The sequence below is a fragment of the Plectropomus leopardus genome, chromosome 23 (assembly GCF_008729295.1).
Source record: "Plectropomus leopardus isolate mb chromosome 23, YSFRI_Pleo_2.0, whole genome shotgun sequence".
Taxonomy (NCBI): Eukaryota; Metazoa; Chordata; class Actinopteri; order Perciformes; family Serranidae; genus Plectropomus; species Plectropomus leopardus.
Window position 1 is genome coordinate 16,805,714 of NC_056485.1, and position 18,638 is coordinate 16,824,351.

The window sequence follows — 18,638 nt, forward strand, 5'->3', positions numbered from 1 at the left end:
CCGTTTCAAAATAAAAGCCTTCTGTTAATGCTTCTGTCAACAGGATGTCTTCAGTTGTTAACATGAGGCTTTTTACTCTAAAATATTTGCATTACTGTGTTGTTAGCAATGCAGCTGCTTGCACAACTTCCAAAATTGTGGAAGAATCAGCTTTTAGTTGTGAAATTACAGTAGTTAAAGCAACAGGCATGTCTGTTTGAACACCACAAGCCTGAGCCAGAGTAGTTCAGTGAGGTAGCCGTCATGAGCTGCTCACACATTCAGTGTTTTCTGGGCATGAAATGCTACACTGAAGAAGTCTTCAGGGCTGCTCTGCTCACACTCAATCCAATGTCTGTCAGACACAACAGCAGCAGCAAATAATATCTGACACCAAGCTGTTAAATGGTCCCAACAAACTCATGACGACACAGATGGGACTAAACTCTGTCATTAAACGCATTAATAATCATTAGTAACATTAGTCGTGTGACGCTAACTGTTGGCCTTGTCACTGTGTGTGTAGGTGGCTGACTCTTACCTTCTGTTCCCCAGCGTGGAGCTCACAGTCCTGCAGCAGTAGTCTCATGATAAACAGAGAGAGAGAGGGACAGCGAGACAAGGAGGCACTGAGGGAAGCAATACACAGTCCACAGCTCCATAATGAAATGAGATTTTGTCCATTATAAATAGCAAAATACAAAAAAATAAATGAAAATAGAAAAGTCATGTTTTTATGTGCTAGGTTGGGCAGCAATTACTTTACATAAGAGGTCAAGTGTGTAGGGTTTAGCGGCATCTAGTGGTGAAGTTGCACAACTGAAACTTCTCCTGTGTGCAAAGTGCTGAGGAGAACGGTGGCTAAAACGCTAATGGCCCTATGTAGAGCCAGTGTTTGGTTTTTCTGAGCTACTGTCTGGCGGACTCTGAGGTTCATTCTAATGTAACAAAAACATGATTCCTATTTTCAGGTGATTATAAATTCATAAAAACAGTTATGATGTCCCTAAATCCTACACACTAGACATTTAAACAAAAAACTGACATTCAAATACTCATGCCTATCGCTAAACAAAATGTTATTTTTGCAGCAGGTCACATGGTTGTTCTTAGGCCCAAGCATCTATTAAAACCAAAATTGAGTAAATTAAGTGTACAGAATCAACTTGGCTGGTTAAATTACAAAGTAAAACTTAATCTGGTTCCCACTTACTAAAAAAAATGCTGCAAAAATACAATTCAAAAGTTGATTTGTCACTGAGTGCAAACTATTTAACAAGACACATTTTCCAAATTTAAAAGGAATATTTGACATTTTTTGAGGAAAAAATGTAAATTGCAGGTGTCTACAGGTATCACATATAAATTCAATGTTTTTTTGGCTTCAAGATAATTTTTAACCAAATTTTAGACTGATTTTTGGACAAATCATCTTAGTATAAAGTCCAAATGTAAGTAGTTTTTATGTAGTAATAGTGTTATTAGAGTGAGTAGGTTAATCTATATTTTAAGAAGTGCAAATATTAAGTAAAAAGAGAATAAGGTTCAGTTGTACATTTAAAGTTTTGTTACTTAATAATTCAAATAAAAAATGATTAAATGAAATAAAAAAATATGGAAATCTTTGTGGCAATTACAGCCATACACATTTAAGATTCAGTGACTTTTAAGAATATTTTTTCTATAAAACTTTTGAATTAACCACATCTTTAGACTTTTAAGGACCTGCAGACACCCTGAAGATGAGAAATGTGATACCACTCATGCCTCTACAATAAAAATGAAGCAACAGCCAGCAGTGGGTGATCTTAGCTCAGCAAAAGAAAAACTGGAAAAAAAAAAAAAAAAATAACAGCCAACCTGACTGTCCAAAGGTAACAAAATCCACTTCAATAGTTCACTAATTAACATGTTACATCTGGTTTGTTCAGATTGTACACAGTGAACATTTGTCAGGTTGTGTAAGGTATTACATTTCTTAGCTGAGCCATTTCTTTAAACATATGCAGTAAACATGAGTAAGTGCACTGCAGTTTTCTATAATACTCTAAATAACCGAACTTCAAAGACACACTTACATACAGATACAGTTGGCAGGTGTAGCTCTGAAGAAAGAAAAAACATTTCCTACATGAAACTGCTCATAACAAGGTCTGTGGATTAATTTGAGTACCTGGGTCATGGTATCTGGAAAGAGACATTGCTGTTGAGTTTTTAAAATGTATTTTGGGCAATTTGAGCACCTCAAGCTGAGTGCCATCTACTTCCATTATGTCAGTCCCTTTAACAAAAAGTAATTTAAGAAACCCTTCCACATACATTGATAAGCATCTGATTATAAATATATGGAGAGAAAGGCACATAAAAAACACCAACAGGAAAACGCTAACAATTTCCCTTTAACATAAAAGTGAGTAACAAAGATCAGAAACGTCCTCTGGAGTCTGTTGTCACTTTATTTTCTTCCCTTCTTTGGAAAAAGGATGAAAAATGGATGAAAACATCTACCAGAAGGCTCCAAACAGAACTCATTTTAACCGCTTTTTTTTTTCTTTTGGTCATTAATGATCTCTTTTTTTGTCACAAATCATGATTCTGTTCTCAAAGGTAGAAGATAAGCTGCAAAATGTGACATTCATACAGAAAAATACAGACAGCTCGTCTCCTTTCTAGACACGTGACATGCTTGTACCTCCAGAGTACAAATGCTGAAAGGTGCCTGCCGTGAGAATAACTCCTCCGCTCAGACTCGTGTAACTCTCTCACCGCTCCTGACCACAGCATCATTCAGGAATCTGAGGTGACTTAAAAACTGAAACAATAAAAGGGAAAAGGTAACAACCAAACAAAAAGTACAGAAATATTCTTCAAAGAGTCCCGCATTTTGGCGGTGCAGGAACAGGGAGGATCTTTTCTCTCCTCGACGAAGTCTCACCCGCCCAGTGCTTGATTTGGCCCAAATGTGTATGCAAATACTTGTAAGTGTGTAAACATATTTTTCTGAAGTGGGTAAGAAATCTTGGGTGTGTAAATTTTTTGAGGAAGTGACACGCCTCAGGAGGTATTGGTGATGGGTTTGTATTTCTTGAGGCGGGTCCACTGTCCTGTGGAGTAGTTCATTTCGAAGACTGTGTCCACCAGCATGGTGGTGCTGCCGGTGCCGTCCGCTTTCGGCAGAACCTCCGTGTGTTCGCTCAGCTTGATCTGGATGATGTCCCCCTGCTCCGGGCACGGGTTCTCTGCAAGACGGACAGGAAGAAGCATGCTGGTTATTATTGGACCTTCCAGGTTAGTGTGTCTGTTTAGACACCTTAGCCACTGATGGTCTGTTGAGCTGTCAGAGCTAGCATGTAGCCCGCACTGCCTCTAACTGCCCTCCCTGAAGACGTATTCAACCATTGGAAAATCTACAAAAGCGATTTCAGAGAGAAGCAGACAAAAGGGTCTACAATGTGTTTGAAGGACATGTCCAGAATGTCGAACTGACGCAGAAGCTAAAACATTTTCACACAGCAACAAACGACGGTGGCATCATGCTGTTCCAGTGTGTGATTTTAGACAGCATACTGGCAATGCGGAAGCAAAAAATGCATGACTGGCATTATACTGAATGCAACAGCTTAAGGCTCAAGTGTGACATATAACATATGCACTGGGGGTGCTTGCTGAACAAAAACAAAGGCATAACATGGCAATAACAATTATTTACCGTCTCTGTTATATGGTGGCTGATTAACACTTCAACACAGCTGTCTGAATAAAGTCCAGTCTTATAATGCAGTTGGTATATGAATACAATAAGATGAATTCAAATGCTAAAATGGCATGTTGCAGTTCAGCTGCATAGAAAAATATTTGTCTGACTGAGTGAACATAGCTGAGTGCAAACCTTGATCCCTGACTGTGGTGTGGCATAAGTTACCACGCCAATATTTCTTGTTTATTTTAGTTTTGCGATGACAAGGTTTATTTGCAAAAGACTATGCATCAAGGAAACACTCAGTTGTCATAGTGACAGGAGTAATTTATTGTGCCTGCATTTTTTAACAATCTCTGTCGGTCCCTCAGTAAGGGACGGGCATTGTCAGAAAGATAACACCAGGTTTTCTAAGGCTGAAAATGAGAAATTATTGTTTCACTGTTCTGTTTATTTATTTATCAACTATTTAGGCAGCTAATAAGGTTGCTGCTGTACCTCTGGATCCAGCCATGAAGCCCAGGATGAGCGCCTTCTCTGGTCTGGTGACCTTGTTGGCCGTCTTGAACATCTCCTGAGCAGCGTACATCTGGTCTCTCTGAGGAGCAGAAACAGCGTGCAGAGAACTTAGCAAGAGAACAACGAAGGTTTTAATACATAAAAGTCACCGCCTTGTGGTTGCCTGCCTCTGCGAACAAGTTGCAGATAAAGTTTACATGTTCAACCCAGCAGCACAGAAGATCTTTACAATAAGCCGAGTGTCAAGGTGGCAACCAAGATGTGTCAATTCAGTATCTGACTAAAAAAAAAATCTGACTATAGTTCATCGTAGAGTCCAAGTGGACATTTGTGCCACATTTGAAAAAATGTCAAGGTGTTACTGAAATATCACATTTACGAGAACGAGATGGACGAGGTTACAGTGACCTTTGAACACCAAAATCTAATCAGGTAATGTTTGGGTCCAAGTGGAGAGTTGTTGTTTTTTTGGTGTTTTTGCTTTTATTGGGACAGGACAGTTTAAGTGTGAAAGGGGGAGACAGAGAGAGAGGGGACGACTAGCAGCAAAAGGCCGCAACCCAAAAACATAATGCCTACGGCCATCACCGGCGTGGAGGCATAAAAATTAAACTCTTAAGAAAAGTTTATGTGTATTTTGCTTTTTCAATGACCCAACTCTCTCCACCTTACCGTGAGTGACAGGTTTTTTTTGGGCTGGGGCTGTGGTGGCGTAGGGGCTGGTGTCGGGGTGGGGGTCTGCGGTGTGCTGGGAGGCTGGGTGGGAGTCTCTGGCTGGCTCGCAGTCGCAGCTGCTGGGGGCCCGTTGCTGGCGGGGGTGGAGACCGGCGTGCTTGGGGATGTGGGAGTTGCAGGATTCGCAGTGTTGCTCGCGTTGTACATCGGCGTCCTCTGTTTGTACTGCCCTGGTAAGGTGGCGGTGGCGCCAGCGCCCGCTGTTGCTGACTCCTCTGGTTGGCGAGCCGACTGCAGCGTGTCCCGTCCTGAACCACCAGCATTCGCTTTAAGGGAGGTTGGTAAAGAAAAGACATTGTGAGACGGACAAGATGCACTGCTGATGCCCACAGGCAACTTTTCTTTGCCTCTTTGAACTCGTCAGTGTATGAAAGCCCCGCACTCTGGATGTAAGAGAATTTTTTTGTTTGAGGCAACAATACAGCGCAATGTGATCTCGTCTAACCTGGCTGGGCCTCGGAGCTGGGAATGTAAGAGGAGGAGGGGACCATGCTGGGTGTGGCCGGTAGGTAGCTGGTTGACGGCAGAGGATTCTCGTTCAAAGCGCCCAGTTTCTAAAAAGAGTACAGCATTTGTTTCAATACAGCCAGACAGAGAGGGGGAGGCAGTAATATGAAACCAAACGGAAGAAATCCAGAATGTTTGAGAGATGTGAACGTGTAGAGTCAGGTACCTGTGCAGAGACGAGGCCGGCAGCGTAGTCGGGTGTGGTGTTTTCCACCACCGCTGCTTCTTCTTTGGCTGCTTTCTCTCCGGCCTCCGTTTCTACGGAAAAATAAAACGTTAATACGGAGTAACAAATTCACAATGCAGCTCTAAAAGTAGGCCTGATGGAGGGCTGGAAATGAAGGATGCCACTGTGAGGAAATTCTGCTACAGGTTAATAAACTTGTGACAACACCAGTGTGACTGATCACACTGTACATTTCACAAGAAAATATATTCATTTATGACGCTCAATATCTGGAGAGTGTTGTATTGATAAAAAGCAAACATTCAAACATTAGAATTTCCCCACCGGTTTCTCTACTAGCTCCACAAAAGGATGTTTTATTAACAAAAAAGCAACAGTACAAAACTCTTTACTGGCATATTATACTAATTCAACTGCAAATGGCTGATCCACATGAAAAATATTAATGTAACCAAGATCTGATGTCATTCTTGATTGGCTGTGTTGATGTGAACAGTTTGAATTTATGAATTGTCATGCCTTCTCGTTTCATCACTGGCTTGGTCCGCATCATATCCCAGCAAACTTTGTGCAGTGAATCAGTCGCTTTCAATACACAATGAATGGGAGCAAATTTCTGGTCGTCTTGTGGACTTGCACCATTAGTAAAATCTGACTCTACTCTGTGTTGGAATTTGGCTGCAGCGGGCAGACATTTTCAGTTTATAATTGTTGCCTCCGTCGTCCAAGTATCGATTAAAAAAATGCAAAACAACAGTGGGGGCGGTGGGCAACTAATGTAATCGTCGAATGCCAGAACATCGTGTTACACCATTAAAACTGACTACCATGGCAAGCCTGCAGGAAACATTATTACCTAAAGTCTTTCTTCTCCTCTTTGCTTCTCTTCCAGCGCCGACCATATCCAGCTCTGAAATATCTAACAGCTGAAAAGCAGAAAAAAAGGCCAATAGTGAGAAAAACTCTAATCTAATCTCTCAAAAAAACCACACATAAGAATAAGACAATCAAACACAACTGTGGTTAGTGTGAGAGAAATTAAAACAGACATGATGCATAAGATTAAGAAGAAAGTTTTTGGGGAGCATTTTAGGAAATCTGACATTACCTTGACCCCCCTCTCCTTACGTAGGGGCGTCCGTGCAGGGGCAATAGGTGTGCGGTTACTGGGAGGGCTGAATATACTGGGGGCAGTGGGACTGCGGAACGGGGCCTTGGGGATCCCCTTGAGAGGAGCTGTGATGCAAATATTGATAACAACATCTTGATATCAACAACAGTGACAGAAGTCAGAATAAAAAAATCATGGCTATCTTTTGGAATAAGTGATACTTAGATGTATCCATTTTTTTGATTGATGAACAATGTTATGATGCCACTTTTTAAAGGCACTGAAAGAACAGATGTTTGGGTGCGTGTACTGATGTTCGACTCACTTGTAGTATCAATTTTTTTGACCAATCCTCTCCCTTTGGCGTGAAAAGGCACTCCGGCTGTCTTTTTTAGCTGTTGGGCTGTCTCTGTGGCTAAAATAGATTAGACAAGAGAATGCAACTGAATAAAAAAAAAAGCACAATTAGAGATTCTTCTACTTTAGCTAGAGGAAAACCACCACCTTTCTCTGTAGAAGTACTTTAAAATATCAGTATGCAATAGTTCAAGTTTAAAGCAGCTTACATTTCTGCAGCAGCTCTGCTCTGAGGGTTGCACTCTTGGGTTTCCTTTTCAGCTGGAAATGTTTGACGGGGGGTGTGAGGGGTCCCACCAGCGTGGTTAACGCACTCTTGTTCAGGTACTGGCACTCTAGAGGAAGCATGGCAGGCGCCTCACACTCGCTCACTAAGGAGGAGAGGTAAACGGGTCATCAGAGTGAAACCACTGATGTGGCACTGAATGATCATTATGAGGCCTAAATAACTTCAAGCAAAGATGTTAGAATTCTGTGAAAACAAACCAGAGTAAGCTTAAAGCAGACAGACAGATACTTTATTCATCCAGATTAGGAAATTCCTGTATCCAGTAGCTCTCATAAAATCACATAAAATCTACATAAAAACCACAACATTTGAAAAGGTGCCGACAAAATAAATAAAGAAAAAAAAATCCTTGAACCCTTAAGTAACTATTTACTTTGAGGATATGCTGCCACTTATTACAGCACATGCTCACCAGGCAGAGTGCCTGCAGAAATATTTCGGACAGAAATCAGCCCTATACAGTCAGTTTATTTTGACTTCTTCACTAAGTCTGTTAAGCTGCATTCACATTGAGTCAGTTGTTGCAGCAAAAACGTCATAGTCCTCTCTTTCGCTTGAATGTGGGTAGTGCGTTCAGGTTGCAGTGGTGGGGCCGCACAGGATGCCAGGGATAAAAAACAGCAGTCTGCTGCAAACTGTTGAAACTGAGTCAACTTTTGGAGAAACATAGCCTGATGTTATGTAACCAGCAACTGAAAGATGCCTGTAGTCCGCGGGAAGAAGCAGCACAGTCTCTTTCTGTTGCTTAATATCACAGTCACTAAAAGAAATAAAGTATGTATTAACATTTGTAGGCTGTGTACTATCGTACAAAGAGGAGTGCTTGCTCTGTTTGTGTTGCAGTGAAGATGACGATAAATGAAGTGACGATAATCCAAAGGAATTACTCAGATCTCTTCACCCAAAATAAACAAACTTACAGAAGACAAATACTCTGTTGCTGAGACTCTGTTGCTCTCTCTCTCTCTCTCTCTCTCTCACACACTCACTCTCTCACACACACACACACACACACACACACACACACACACACACACACACACACACACACAGAAGAGTAATATGTAATATTGCACCCCTCTTGCAATTAAAAAGTGTCATAAATCTGCAAGGAACAAGCAAAAAGTTCTTATATTTACTTGTCCAAACAGTGCAAGCACATTATGTGGATGTCCAAACTCATTTACAGTCCAAATGCAATAAAGGAATATTTTTACTTTACTTTTACTCCATTATTAACCCTGTGTTAAATTAAATCAGGAAAAACACTTTGTTTTTCTTGCCTCCATGGTTAAAAAAATAAAAAATACAATGCTGGAGAAAATATCAATGAACTGAAGTCATACAGGATCACTCAGTGTCCGAAAATAACTTCTGTCTCACCAGCCACAGGGACTCTATGGTGAATGAAGAAATCAACTGGCCAGGCATATTTATTACAGACCAAAATAACAGTCACTAGCAGCAGACTGGTAGCAAGTGATAATTAAGTTAAGCTGATGTCTTGAAAGGTTAACAGAGATGTGAAACTAGTTGCGCTCAAGTGTGTCAGTTTCGCTTCAGAGTTCAGACCTGCACAAAAACACATCAGGTTATCTGTGTGTGTGTGTGTGTCACACTTTGATACGGATAGCTAAAGACAAAAGCAGTGTGCCCGTAAATGGCACAGAAATGAGACTCTCAGCATACTTTTTTATTACAAGACTATTTTGAAGCCCCTCTAGGATTTCATGAGGTTGTGATCCCAACAATTAACGCAATGTCAGCCAATCCCTGTGAAATCTGCGCAACCTTGCAATTTGACCTCGGGTCTTCTGCTAAAGTGTAAAATATGGCGAGTAGTCATGAGATCATGTAGTGTTGTGTAAGGTCGGGCTATTGGGGCAGAGAGAGAGCAGGAGAAGAGCAGCTCACGGGGACAGTCCTTCAGTGCTGCCTCAAACAGCATCAACAGCTGACAGACGGATGCTGCTGCTCCCTCTAACCATCACAAATAGATTCTAATTTTGTGGGAAACAGCGGATCCTCATAATAATATTTTCATAATCCGAGACAGCATCACTTGCAATTTTCACATGTCCCCCACAATTTCATTGAAATTTTTTTTTTAAATATCACAGAATGCATAATGTGTAGGACATACCTTTCTCCCTGAGCTCTCCTAGAATATCCTGCACATTTGGATTCTGCTCCTCCAAGTCCAGATTGAGAGAGCCGGTCTCTGGGAAGGACTTGAGGATGTCTGCAACCATCAGCACCCAGGGCTCTGAATCCACCGTGGCCAGCTGGATTATCTCCGACAGCGCCTCCTTCATCTGGCGGGAGAGCAAAACGAAGTCAGTGAAATCACACCAGGAAACAACAGATGAAGGTGCTGCTTGAGAAGGTATAGATCAGGGATGGAAATTAGCAGCAGCCACTGGCCACAAGGTGTTAAAAAATGCAAGTGGCTGCTATATTTGCTTCACTCACAAGCCCCCCAAAAAAACTATGGTAATCTACAGTGACAGGTAAATGAAAACATAGCATAACTATAGCAAGCTACAGCCTGACATTTGCAGCACTTTGCAGCACTCTTGCCCCTGTCTTTTTACTCTTGATATGTTTATCGAATGCATCAAGGCAAATTCCTTGTGAGTGAAAATCTACTTGGAAATGAAGCTTTTACTGATCATGACTACACAGTATAATGTTCAAATGAGTACAAATCAAGACCAAGAAGAACTTTTGCACATCTCCATATCAACATGTTTCACATGCTGCACAAAGCTGTACTGCTCTCTCATTTAACTTTTGAAACATGACTAAATTGGCTTGATGTCTTTTAAAAACATGGTAAGAAATTACCCAAAAATTTGCAAGTACAAGACGACTACCTGAAAAAAAAGTAAGCAAAAAAGTTTTTAAAAAAGAAAGAAAACTTGGAAAAGTGCTTAAAATATTGTTTTATATTTTGTAACAATTTTAAATGTGCAATTATGGCAATTATGAATATAGTTTTTCCCTAGCTTTTTTTCCTTAAAAAATAAATTCTAAAGCTAATTTGTGACTTATTTGTTACCAAGTTGCTCAATGCCTCTTTGACATGTTTTTAAATAAAATCACAAATTTACAACCCAGTCCGTAAGAATTCAATCACAGATAGAAAATGTAATCCATTTATCGAAAGGCTATGAAACACTGTGAAAATATACGCAATATGCTGCAGTAAGCTTTGACTGACAATAAAACGCATTTGGTATTGTTTGAAACAAGCAAAGTTTTTTTTTCTTCAAATACCGATTAATCAATCATTAATTTAACAGGCAAAGTGATGTCGCTCCAGGTTTTAAAGCGATAAAAGAAGGAGAGAAAAGTCTATAACGATGGCAATGACGACGACAACTATGACTACATTGTCAAGAATGGAGAAAAGTGGCTGGACCGCTATGAGATAGACTCACTGATCGGGAAGGGCTCCTTCGGACAGGTGGTGAAGGCCTACGACCACCATGAGCAGGAATGGGTCGCCATAAAGATCATTAAGAACAAGAAGGCATTTCTAAACCAGGCACAGATTGAACTACGCCTGCTGGAGCTCATGAACAAGCATGACACTGAGATGATATATTACATAGTCCACCTGAAGCGTCACTTTAGGTTTAGGAACCATCTCTGTTTGGTGTTTGAGTTGTTGAGCTACAACCTGTACGATCTGCTGAGGAACACCAACTGCAGAGGAGTCTCCCTCAACCTCACCATGTGACAAAAACAGCACATATTTGTTGTAGTACCCAGTCCGTAAGAATTTAATCAAAGATAGAAAATGCAATCCATTTATCGAAAGGCTATGAAACACTGTGAAAATATACACAATATGCTGCTGTAAGCTTTGACTGACAATAAAACGCATTTGGTATTGTTTGAAATAAGCAAAGATTTTTTTTCTTCAAATACCGATTAATCAATCATTAATTTAGCAGGCAAAGTGATGTCGCTCCAGGTTTTAAAGCGATAAAAACAGCACATATTTGTTGCAGTCTTTTTACATACTTTCACTGTAAATTTTCTAAACTATTGGCACTACATGTGCTTGACTTTACAGCACTTTGCCCCCATTTTGACATGTTCATTGTATGCATCAAGGCAAATTTCTTGCAGTAAATGAGGATCTTGTTGGTTTTGATCCTGACTCAGATACTTTTGCAGAGGTAGGTCTCTTTGATCATGTTGGAAAAAGCTGTCTGAATATGCAAGACACACTGATGACGGGTATGTAACGTTAAAGGCAGCTGAACAAGTGATATGTCGGATTAGATGCTGGTACCGCCCTCCAGCTCTCCCAGTTAGCCGTCTTATGCCCATCCCACCATAATGTCTGCGCGAGAACCGCTAGGCTAATGCTTCCCGCTGTCGCTGGTAAAACACAGCAAAAAAAAAAACCGCAATTGAGAGTCAAAGTCAGCTCGTGTGGATAATTAACGTTTACGTAAATCCGCGTCAACGTTGTTAAATGAAAACGGAGCTAGAGGCGCTCGCTGGATTCGCGTTGTTTCTGCCGCTCGCTAACGACGTTAACCGTTGTCAGTTATTACGGATAGCGAGCTAGCGCTAACATAATAGATTCAATAACGCGGTTAGACGACTAAAACGGTTATAGGGACAACATTTTTGTGATTTGGAGCATCAAACCGGAGCTGGAGCTCTTTAATTTGCGGTGTTTTTTAAGTTAATAGCTTACTTTACCTGTCAGGCTAACGGCTAGCTAACGCACAGCAACCCACCTCGTCAACGGTCCGCCGGGGAAGATGCAGCATCCCGAGCAGCAGTTTCAGCTTCACCGGCGGCGATAAGCTCGAGAAGCACAGCCGTATGTTGTCAATTACGGACACGGTGAGGAGGGAAGCGATGCTCGGAGGCGTCCAGAGCTCGTCCGTGGAGCCTAATTTGTTGTGAAGCCACAGGCCGGTGTCGCTGTCCTTCATCGACGCCATCTTGGAAAAAGAAGTGTTTTGAGTTCGGGCATTTTAACAGGCTACCTAAGAAAACAGTCAGGACCCCGCCCACACCGAGCGGGGTCATTTGACAACATTGAACCGTAAATGAATTAAAATTAAATATTTATTTAAGTGTCAGGCGACGTTTGATAAATTCATCTACATTGTTAATTACAAAACAAAAATAAGAGAACTCATTAAAACTAGGAACTGAGAAAACACCAGAGGCAGGAAAAAAAAACTAAAAATAAATAAATAAAATACTCTAAATAGATAAAATGTAAATGAAAGGATTGCAGCACAAATTTAGAAAAAGATAAAAATGTTAAAAATTACAATTATATAATATACCATCTATTAAGAGTATTTTATTTATTTATTTTTAGTTTTTTTTTCCTGCCTCTGGTGTTTTCTCAGTTCCTAGTTTTAATGAGTTCTCTTATTTTTGTTTTGTAATTAACAATGTAGATGAATTTATCAAACGTCGCCTGACACTTAAATAAATATTTAATTTTAATTCATTTACGGTTCAATGTTGTCAAATGACCCCGCTCGGTGTGGGCGATGAAATATATATTTTATAATTGTGACTTTATTTTGGAAATATCCTGACTTGTTTTCCTCAAAACTGTTACTTAGTATTTAATCTTTTTTCAATATAAAAAAAATCTAATTACATAAGCGAGTGCACTTGAATTGAGTTATTGAGTTATTTACTTCAAAACTATTGATAAGATTTCTAAAACTTGACACTGTGTTTGCATTTCTAAAAAATAAATTAAAATGTACTTGACAACCACAATAATGTAAAAACTGGAAAATGACAAAAACTATTAAAAATTAAAAACTACTACTATAAGGGTTATTTGTCATGTTTATTTTACCTGTATTTTATTTATGTATGGTCAAATTGCATTTGTATTTACATAATATTTCTATTATGACATATAGTCTGTACTAGTATGACAATTTCAAATGTACATACTGATTGTGTGTTGAATGTATTCAATAAAGTTTTTGGAAAAATGCAATGAAACAGGTGTTTGTTAATACTATGGTCATATCTCTGGTTTGATCAGCTGATTGTGAGCAGGACTTTAACATTAAAGCTGATTAATTTGTAGTATTCTTTTAACGACTTGATGAATGTTTGATAAATTCATCTACATTGTAATTAATTACAAAACAAAAATAAGAGTACTCATTAAAACTAGGAACTGAGAAAACACCAGAGGCAGGAAAAAAAAAAAAAACTATAGATAAAAAGTGTTAGGAAGAAACTAGTTGCTTAAAAGTTAGCTAGTTACCTTTTTAGTTTGGCTTTTAATTTAACTATTTATTTTAGTCTGTTTTATTGTTTTAGTGGATGGTATATTATATAATTATAATATACCATCCACTAAAACAATAAAACAGACTAAAATAAATAGTTAAATTAAAAGCCAAACTAAAAAGGTAACTAGCTAACTTTTAAGCAACTAGTTTCTTCCTAACACTGATAATAATATGTTTAAAACTTTGCAGTCTCTTCTTCAAGGCCATTATTTTGAATGTTTTCTCCGGAAGTCTCGATTCCGTTCCCCAAAGCAATTTTTAGATGAGCCATGCGCATGCGCGCTCCGTTAATCTACATAAAACAATCCTAGGTGGGCATCTTGTGCTGATCGGCAAAATATCATCGACTGATTCACGGTAGGAAAACATGCAGTTTGTTAAATAAACAGTCTTTCTTCTCTGTAAACTGTATTATTTAAATACGTGCAAAAAATACTGATAAAAAATGACTATTTTCCAAACAAAGCCTCTCAGATTGTGTTATTTCACCAACTGACGGTCGCGTTGCACATTTGTCGTTGTTGCATTTGAACACATACCTGCACATTTTATTTATAATTTGCAAAGGTATCCGATCACATCGTCACCATGGCGTCCAGCGGTTATCTGCAGGCAGCGGTGCTCCTTCTGGCGGTGCAGCTCCTCTGTCTCGGTGCAGCTGATGCGGATCAGGAGACTGGGACTGTCATCCCTGCCGAAAGTAGGTGGATTTGAATATGAGATTTATATATTTTTTTTTCTGCGTCTTTAACGCATGATTGTATATGCTTGTTATATGGGAGTCTGTGCAGTGATGTTTTTATTGCTCCTCACAGAGGTTTCCTGGTGGGAATTGTAGGTCATCCTAATTGGTGTATAAATCACAGCAGGAAAATGGGCCTGCGCTGCAACTATAAGACCTATTTTATCATCCTTATGAGGGGACTGTTCGTTATTTGTCAGAAGACAGGGTAGCTGGGGTGTGATTTCTTTTTTTATTTTTATTTATTTTTGTCTTGATCCTCCTCGAAGCTATTTTACCCTGACTGGTGTTTAATGTTTTAAAGTTAAAGTTGAATACGAAATCCTGGAGTTTAAAAACAGGTCTGTTTTTCACTCTTGCTGTGCATGCTGGTTAGTTCATGCAAACAGTTTATTTTTGGCTAAATTTTAAATGAGAGGTAGAATGAACCAATTTTTAATAAATATCACTGTTTTAAATTCAGATTTATTTATTTTTTCGTGATGGGAGAATTTGTCCCTCATGGTGTATCAAAGGACAGTCAGAAATGTAAGAAGTCAGAAATCGGATGATATTTTCTGTTGTTACCTTTTTCTGCCTGTGGTAAATTGTGTATTTTTTCATGTTTTAAAAATCCGCAGTAAAATAATACAAATACAACCATTTAAAGTTGTAAGCCCTCCCCTAAATCAAATAAAAACATAAGTCTCTCCTCAGTGCCTAAAAATTATTTAAAGTGCCTCCCCCTATTTGCATCCCTCCTTCCCACCTCATAAATAACGAACAGTCCCTAGGTGAAAACAAATGACCAATGATTTTGTTTTTCAGTTTGTGATGATCAGAAATTTCACCAATTTTAAAAAAAAAAACAGCACTGGGATCTAGCCTTCTCCATGGTCATATTTACAGTCAAGATCGAAATCTGAATAACATTTACGCTAATATGTAAAAGTAGATCACTCCAGTCAAAGCCAGATGTATAAAATCATAGGAAATAGCTCCATAAAGCAAAACTGTGGACATTTTTAAGGAGAAATATCACAATATTTCCTTTAACAGATGATTTGTTTAATTTCAAACATGTTTTTAGTTCAGTACGTTCAGGGGCTTTGCTGCTTCAGCCGTACTTGGTCTGGTGCGACAAGGTTATAGTGGCTAATAATACCTCACGCTAGAAAATCTCAGGTAAATATTGCCGTGTAGCTCACTCTTGAATGGATTACTGAACAGGCCTACCAGGTACCCCAGGGGCCCAAAGTGTCAGGGCCTCCCCGACCTTTACCTGCAAAATATCACTCAAATTATCAGGTACCGTCCAGGAAGAGACTCAAAACGACCACAAAAGCCCTTTTGCACAGAGGTCACGCTTTAGAGTCACTTAAGTTCTTTCTTTTTGCTGCCTTTTATTTTTTACGCAGAACGAAACAACAGTGGCATCATGCCGCTCTAGTGTGTGATTTTAGATAGCATGCAGGCATCACGGAAAAAATAACAATGGCAAAACATGCCAATAACAATCATTTACCATGTCGTGGCGGCTGATGTCGTCCTCTGCTTGCAGGGTAAGGAGCTCCTGGACATCATTGTATTTTAAATTTGTGCACATTTTCGGTGCTGTTCTTCTTCATTGAGTTAGCTGTTACCTCCTGTGGTGGGTCACACACACAACACATCGTTAAAACGTCAAACCCATCGTGCCAGCTGTCCTTTCCATACAGACCAATTTGTACCTACTGTGCCGGTTTAAAGGCAAGACAACTCAACCCCCATTCCCTGATTGTACCTATACAGACAGGTATAAAGGTGAAAAAGGCGCTAAAGAGCCACAAAAACACCACAAAGGAAAAAGGCAAAACAACCACAAAGAGACAGACATTATTACAAACAGATACAAAACAACCACAAGGACACATAAAATGACTATGGAGCGAAAAATGACCAAAAAATACATAAAAATTTTAAATTAAAACGCACAATAATGTCAAAGAGACCCAACAACTACAAAAAGACATAAAACCACCACAGACTCTGAGTTTCTTGCTCTTGTGTTGGTCCATTTGCATATCTGTGCAAAGGGGCCAATTGTCTCATAATCTACCAATAACCTAACTGATATTTCTGAGTGAGGTTTTTTGATTTATTGATAATTTTGTTCTCTTGTTTCCAGGTCGCCCATGTGTGGACTGTCATGCATTTGAGTTTATGCAGAGGGCACTGCAAGATCTAAAGAAGACCGCGTTCAACCTTGATGCCAGGGTACGTGAAGATTTCTTGTCAGAAGCAGAGACCATTTATAATCCTGTTATTGTCATTGTGTTAAATAAAAATAATATTAACAATGAAACCTTAAAGTCACTAAATAATGTTATCTTTCAGTATTTAATACAAAGAATCATGTTTATTACCACATTATCTTTGATTTATGATCAGTTTCAGCATCTTTTGGAGAATTATCTGTATAAAAAACAGTTACATGACTGTTTTACAGGCACTAGTCAAAAAATAAAAAAAATTGGATTCAAGGACTATGTTGTCGTTGGTGGTAGTAAGAACATGTATTTTTAAAAAGCAGTATGCAACGTCTGCAGCTCAAAAATCAGTACTGAGAACAGCACAATAACCAGCTTCTTTCATCACTACAAAATCCACAAAGAAAGACGTGGTGATGAAAGAAGCTGGTTCTGTCTCTGAAGCTCATTTATTGGCGGATTGTCTGTTCAAATGTTAGCTCATTAGATAACTTTTGTGGATGTAAAATAAAAACCATAATTGCTAAAATATTCTTTCTTTTTGTAGCAGAAAGGTAAGGCTTCTGTCTTCTCTGTCATCACATTGTTCGCTCATAATGACGTTACAACGCTACGTAAGCGACGGTACAGAAACACCGTGCTCATAAAAATAAAACTAAAAGCAAAAATGATCCTATCTCAAAACCTGTGGAGTGTTAATACATATTTTATGTTTCAACATTTAAAATTTATTTGGATCCTTATGTTTTTATTTTGTAAAATCTGATGAAAAACAGAAGTCTAATTTTTTTTTTGTAATGACAATATTATGATTTAATGACTCACATAACCTTTAAGCTTAGGTTGCACAGATTTTAGGGTAATGAAGCATTTGATGATACTCCAAAAATGACATCACAAAAAGCAAAAATACAAAGAAAGGCACTGGCGGAGGGTTAGCTGCCGTTTTCTACAGGTACTCTGTTTTAAGAGAATGCAATATCTTGTTGATGATTTAAAAAATGACAAATTGTGCAGCCCGAGTTTACATGCAGTGACACGTTGTTTTGTGCGTTGCAGACGGAGACGCTGGTGCTGAGGGCGGAGAGGAGGGCCCTGTGTGACTGTATGCCCACCAACTCACTGCGCTGAGCACACCCGAGGATACTTCCAACTGTCACCGCACCCCAACACACCGACAACGACCCTGTTCCAAACCTCTACTCATGTACAGCGATTAACATCTCAACTCATTCACGCAATAGGCACTTTATTTTATTTTCTCTCATGTCACTGTTGAGTGGAGCTTTGATTTAAAATCATGCATCAGGGGGCATGTCATTGTGTTGCCTTATCGGGGACGACTTTTATACCACTGACGTTTTACATTGTGAAACACATGCCTGTGAAATTAGTTTGATTGTTTTTCATCGGGTCATCTGTCTCCTATGAAGCATAAACTATTTTTTTGTACTTTTTAGTATTTGACTGTATAATGTAGATACAGTAGGATGCATTGATAAATTCACTCGTTGAATGTGTTGTATGAGATTAATGTTTACGACGATTATACACATCAAACTGTAGCATCACGTGGAATTTATTTAACTGCTCAAAATATTTCAATAACACTTTTAGATAATTAAAATAACTTTAGGAATCAGGAAAATGTCACTGATTCGGATTAATGTATTTGCAGCCTGGCTTCTTTTGCAAAAAAACAAAAAGGTTGGGTAACTTATTAAAGAAAGTTATTTTTCTTTGTTTTTGTAAAGAAATCAGAAATTTTACCAGAAATTCAAATAATATTTTAGACTTTTTTTTTTCTTCTTTTCAAGGCGGAAGAAACATATTTGTAGATCTTGATTTAGCACAGCACTGTAGCATGAATTTACAGCAATTTCTGTTAACCTACTGTTAATGTAGATTGTATGTATAGATTCTGTATTTGTACACGGGTCTTCTTTGTCTGACAAAGGTGTATGCAAGAATAGAAA

At 39.0% G+C, this 18,638-nt stretch overlaps 2 protein-coding genes across 2 annotated transcripts; one reads left to right on the forward strand and one right to left on the reverse strand.

Annotated features, from left to right (window-relative positions):
• Nucleotides 1–2,946: 2,946 nt before the first annotated feature.
• nelfa (negative elongation factor complex member A) lies at nt 2,947–12,597 on the reverse strand. Its single transcript, XM_042512213.1, has 11 exons — nt 12,145–12,597; nt 9,525–9,696; nt 7,302–7,463; nt 7,061–7,150; nt 6,733–6,860; nt 6,481–6,550; nt 5,604–5,695; nt 5,376–5,484; nt 4,868–5,196; nt 4,175–4,274; nt 2,947–3,218 (listed from the first exon to the last, which is right to left on the reverse strand). Exons 1-11 carry the CDS (start codon nt 12,352–12,354, stop codon nt 3,034–3,036), a joined length of 1,647 nt encoding a protein of 548 aa, XP_042368147.1. The 5' UTR covers nt 12,355–12,597; the 3' UTR covers nt 2,947–3,033.
• Nucleotides 12,598–13,780: 1,183 nt separating this feature from the next.
• On the forward strand, nt 13,781–18,413 carry c23h4orf48 (chromosome 23 C4orf48 homolog). The gene is made up of 4 exons (XM_042512573.1): nt 13,781–14,049; nt 14,260–14,392; nt 16,581–16,669; nt 17,722–18,413. Exons 2-4 carry the CDS (start codon nt 14,281–14,283, stop codon nt 17,791–17,793), a joined length of 273 nt encoding a protein of 90 aa, XP_042368507.1. The 5' UTR covers nt 13,781–14,049; nt 14,260–14,280; the 3' UTR covers nt 17,794–18,413.
• The last annotated feature ends 225 nt before the right edge of the window (nt 18,414–18,638 follow it).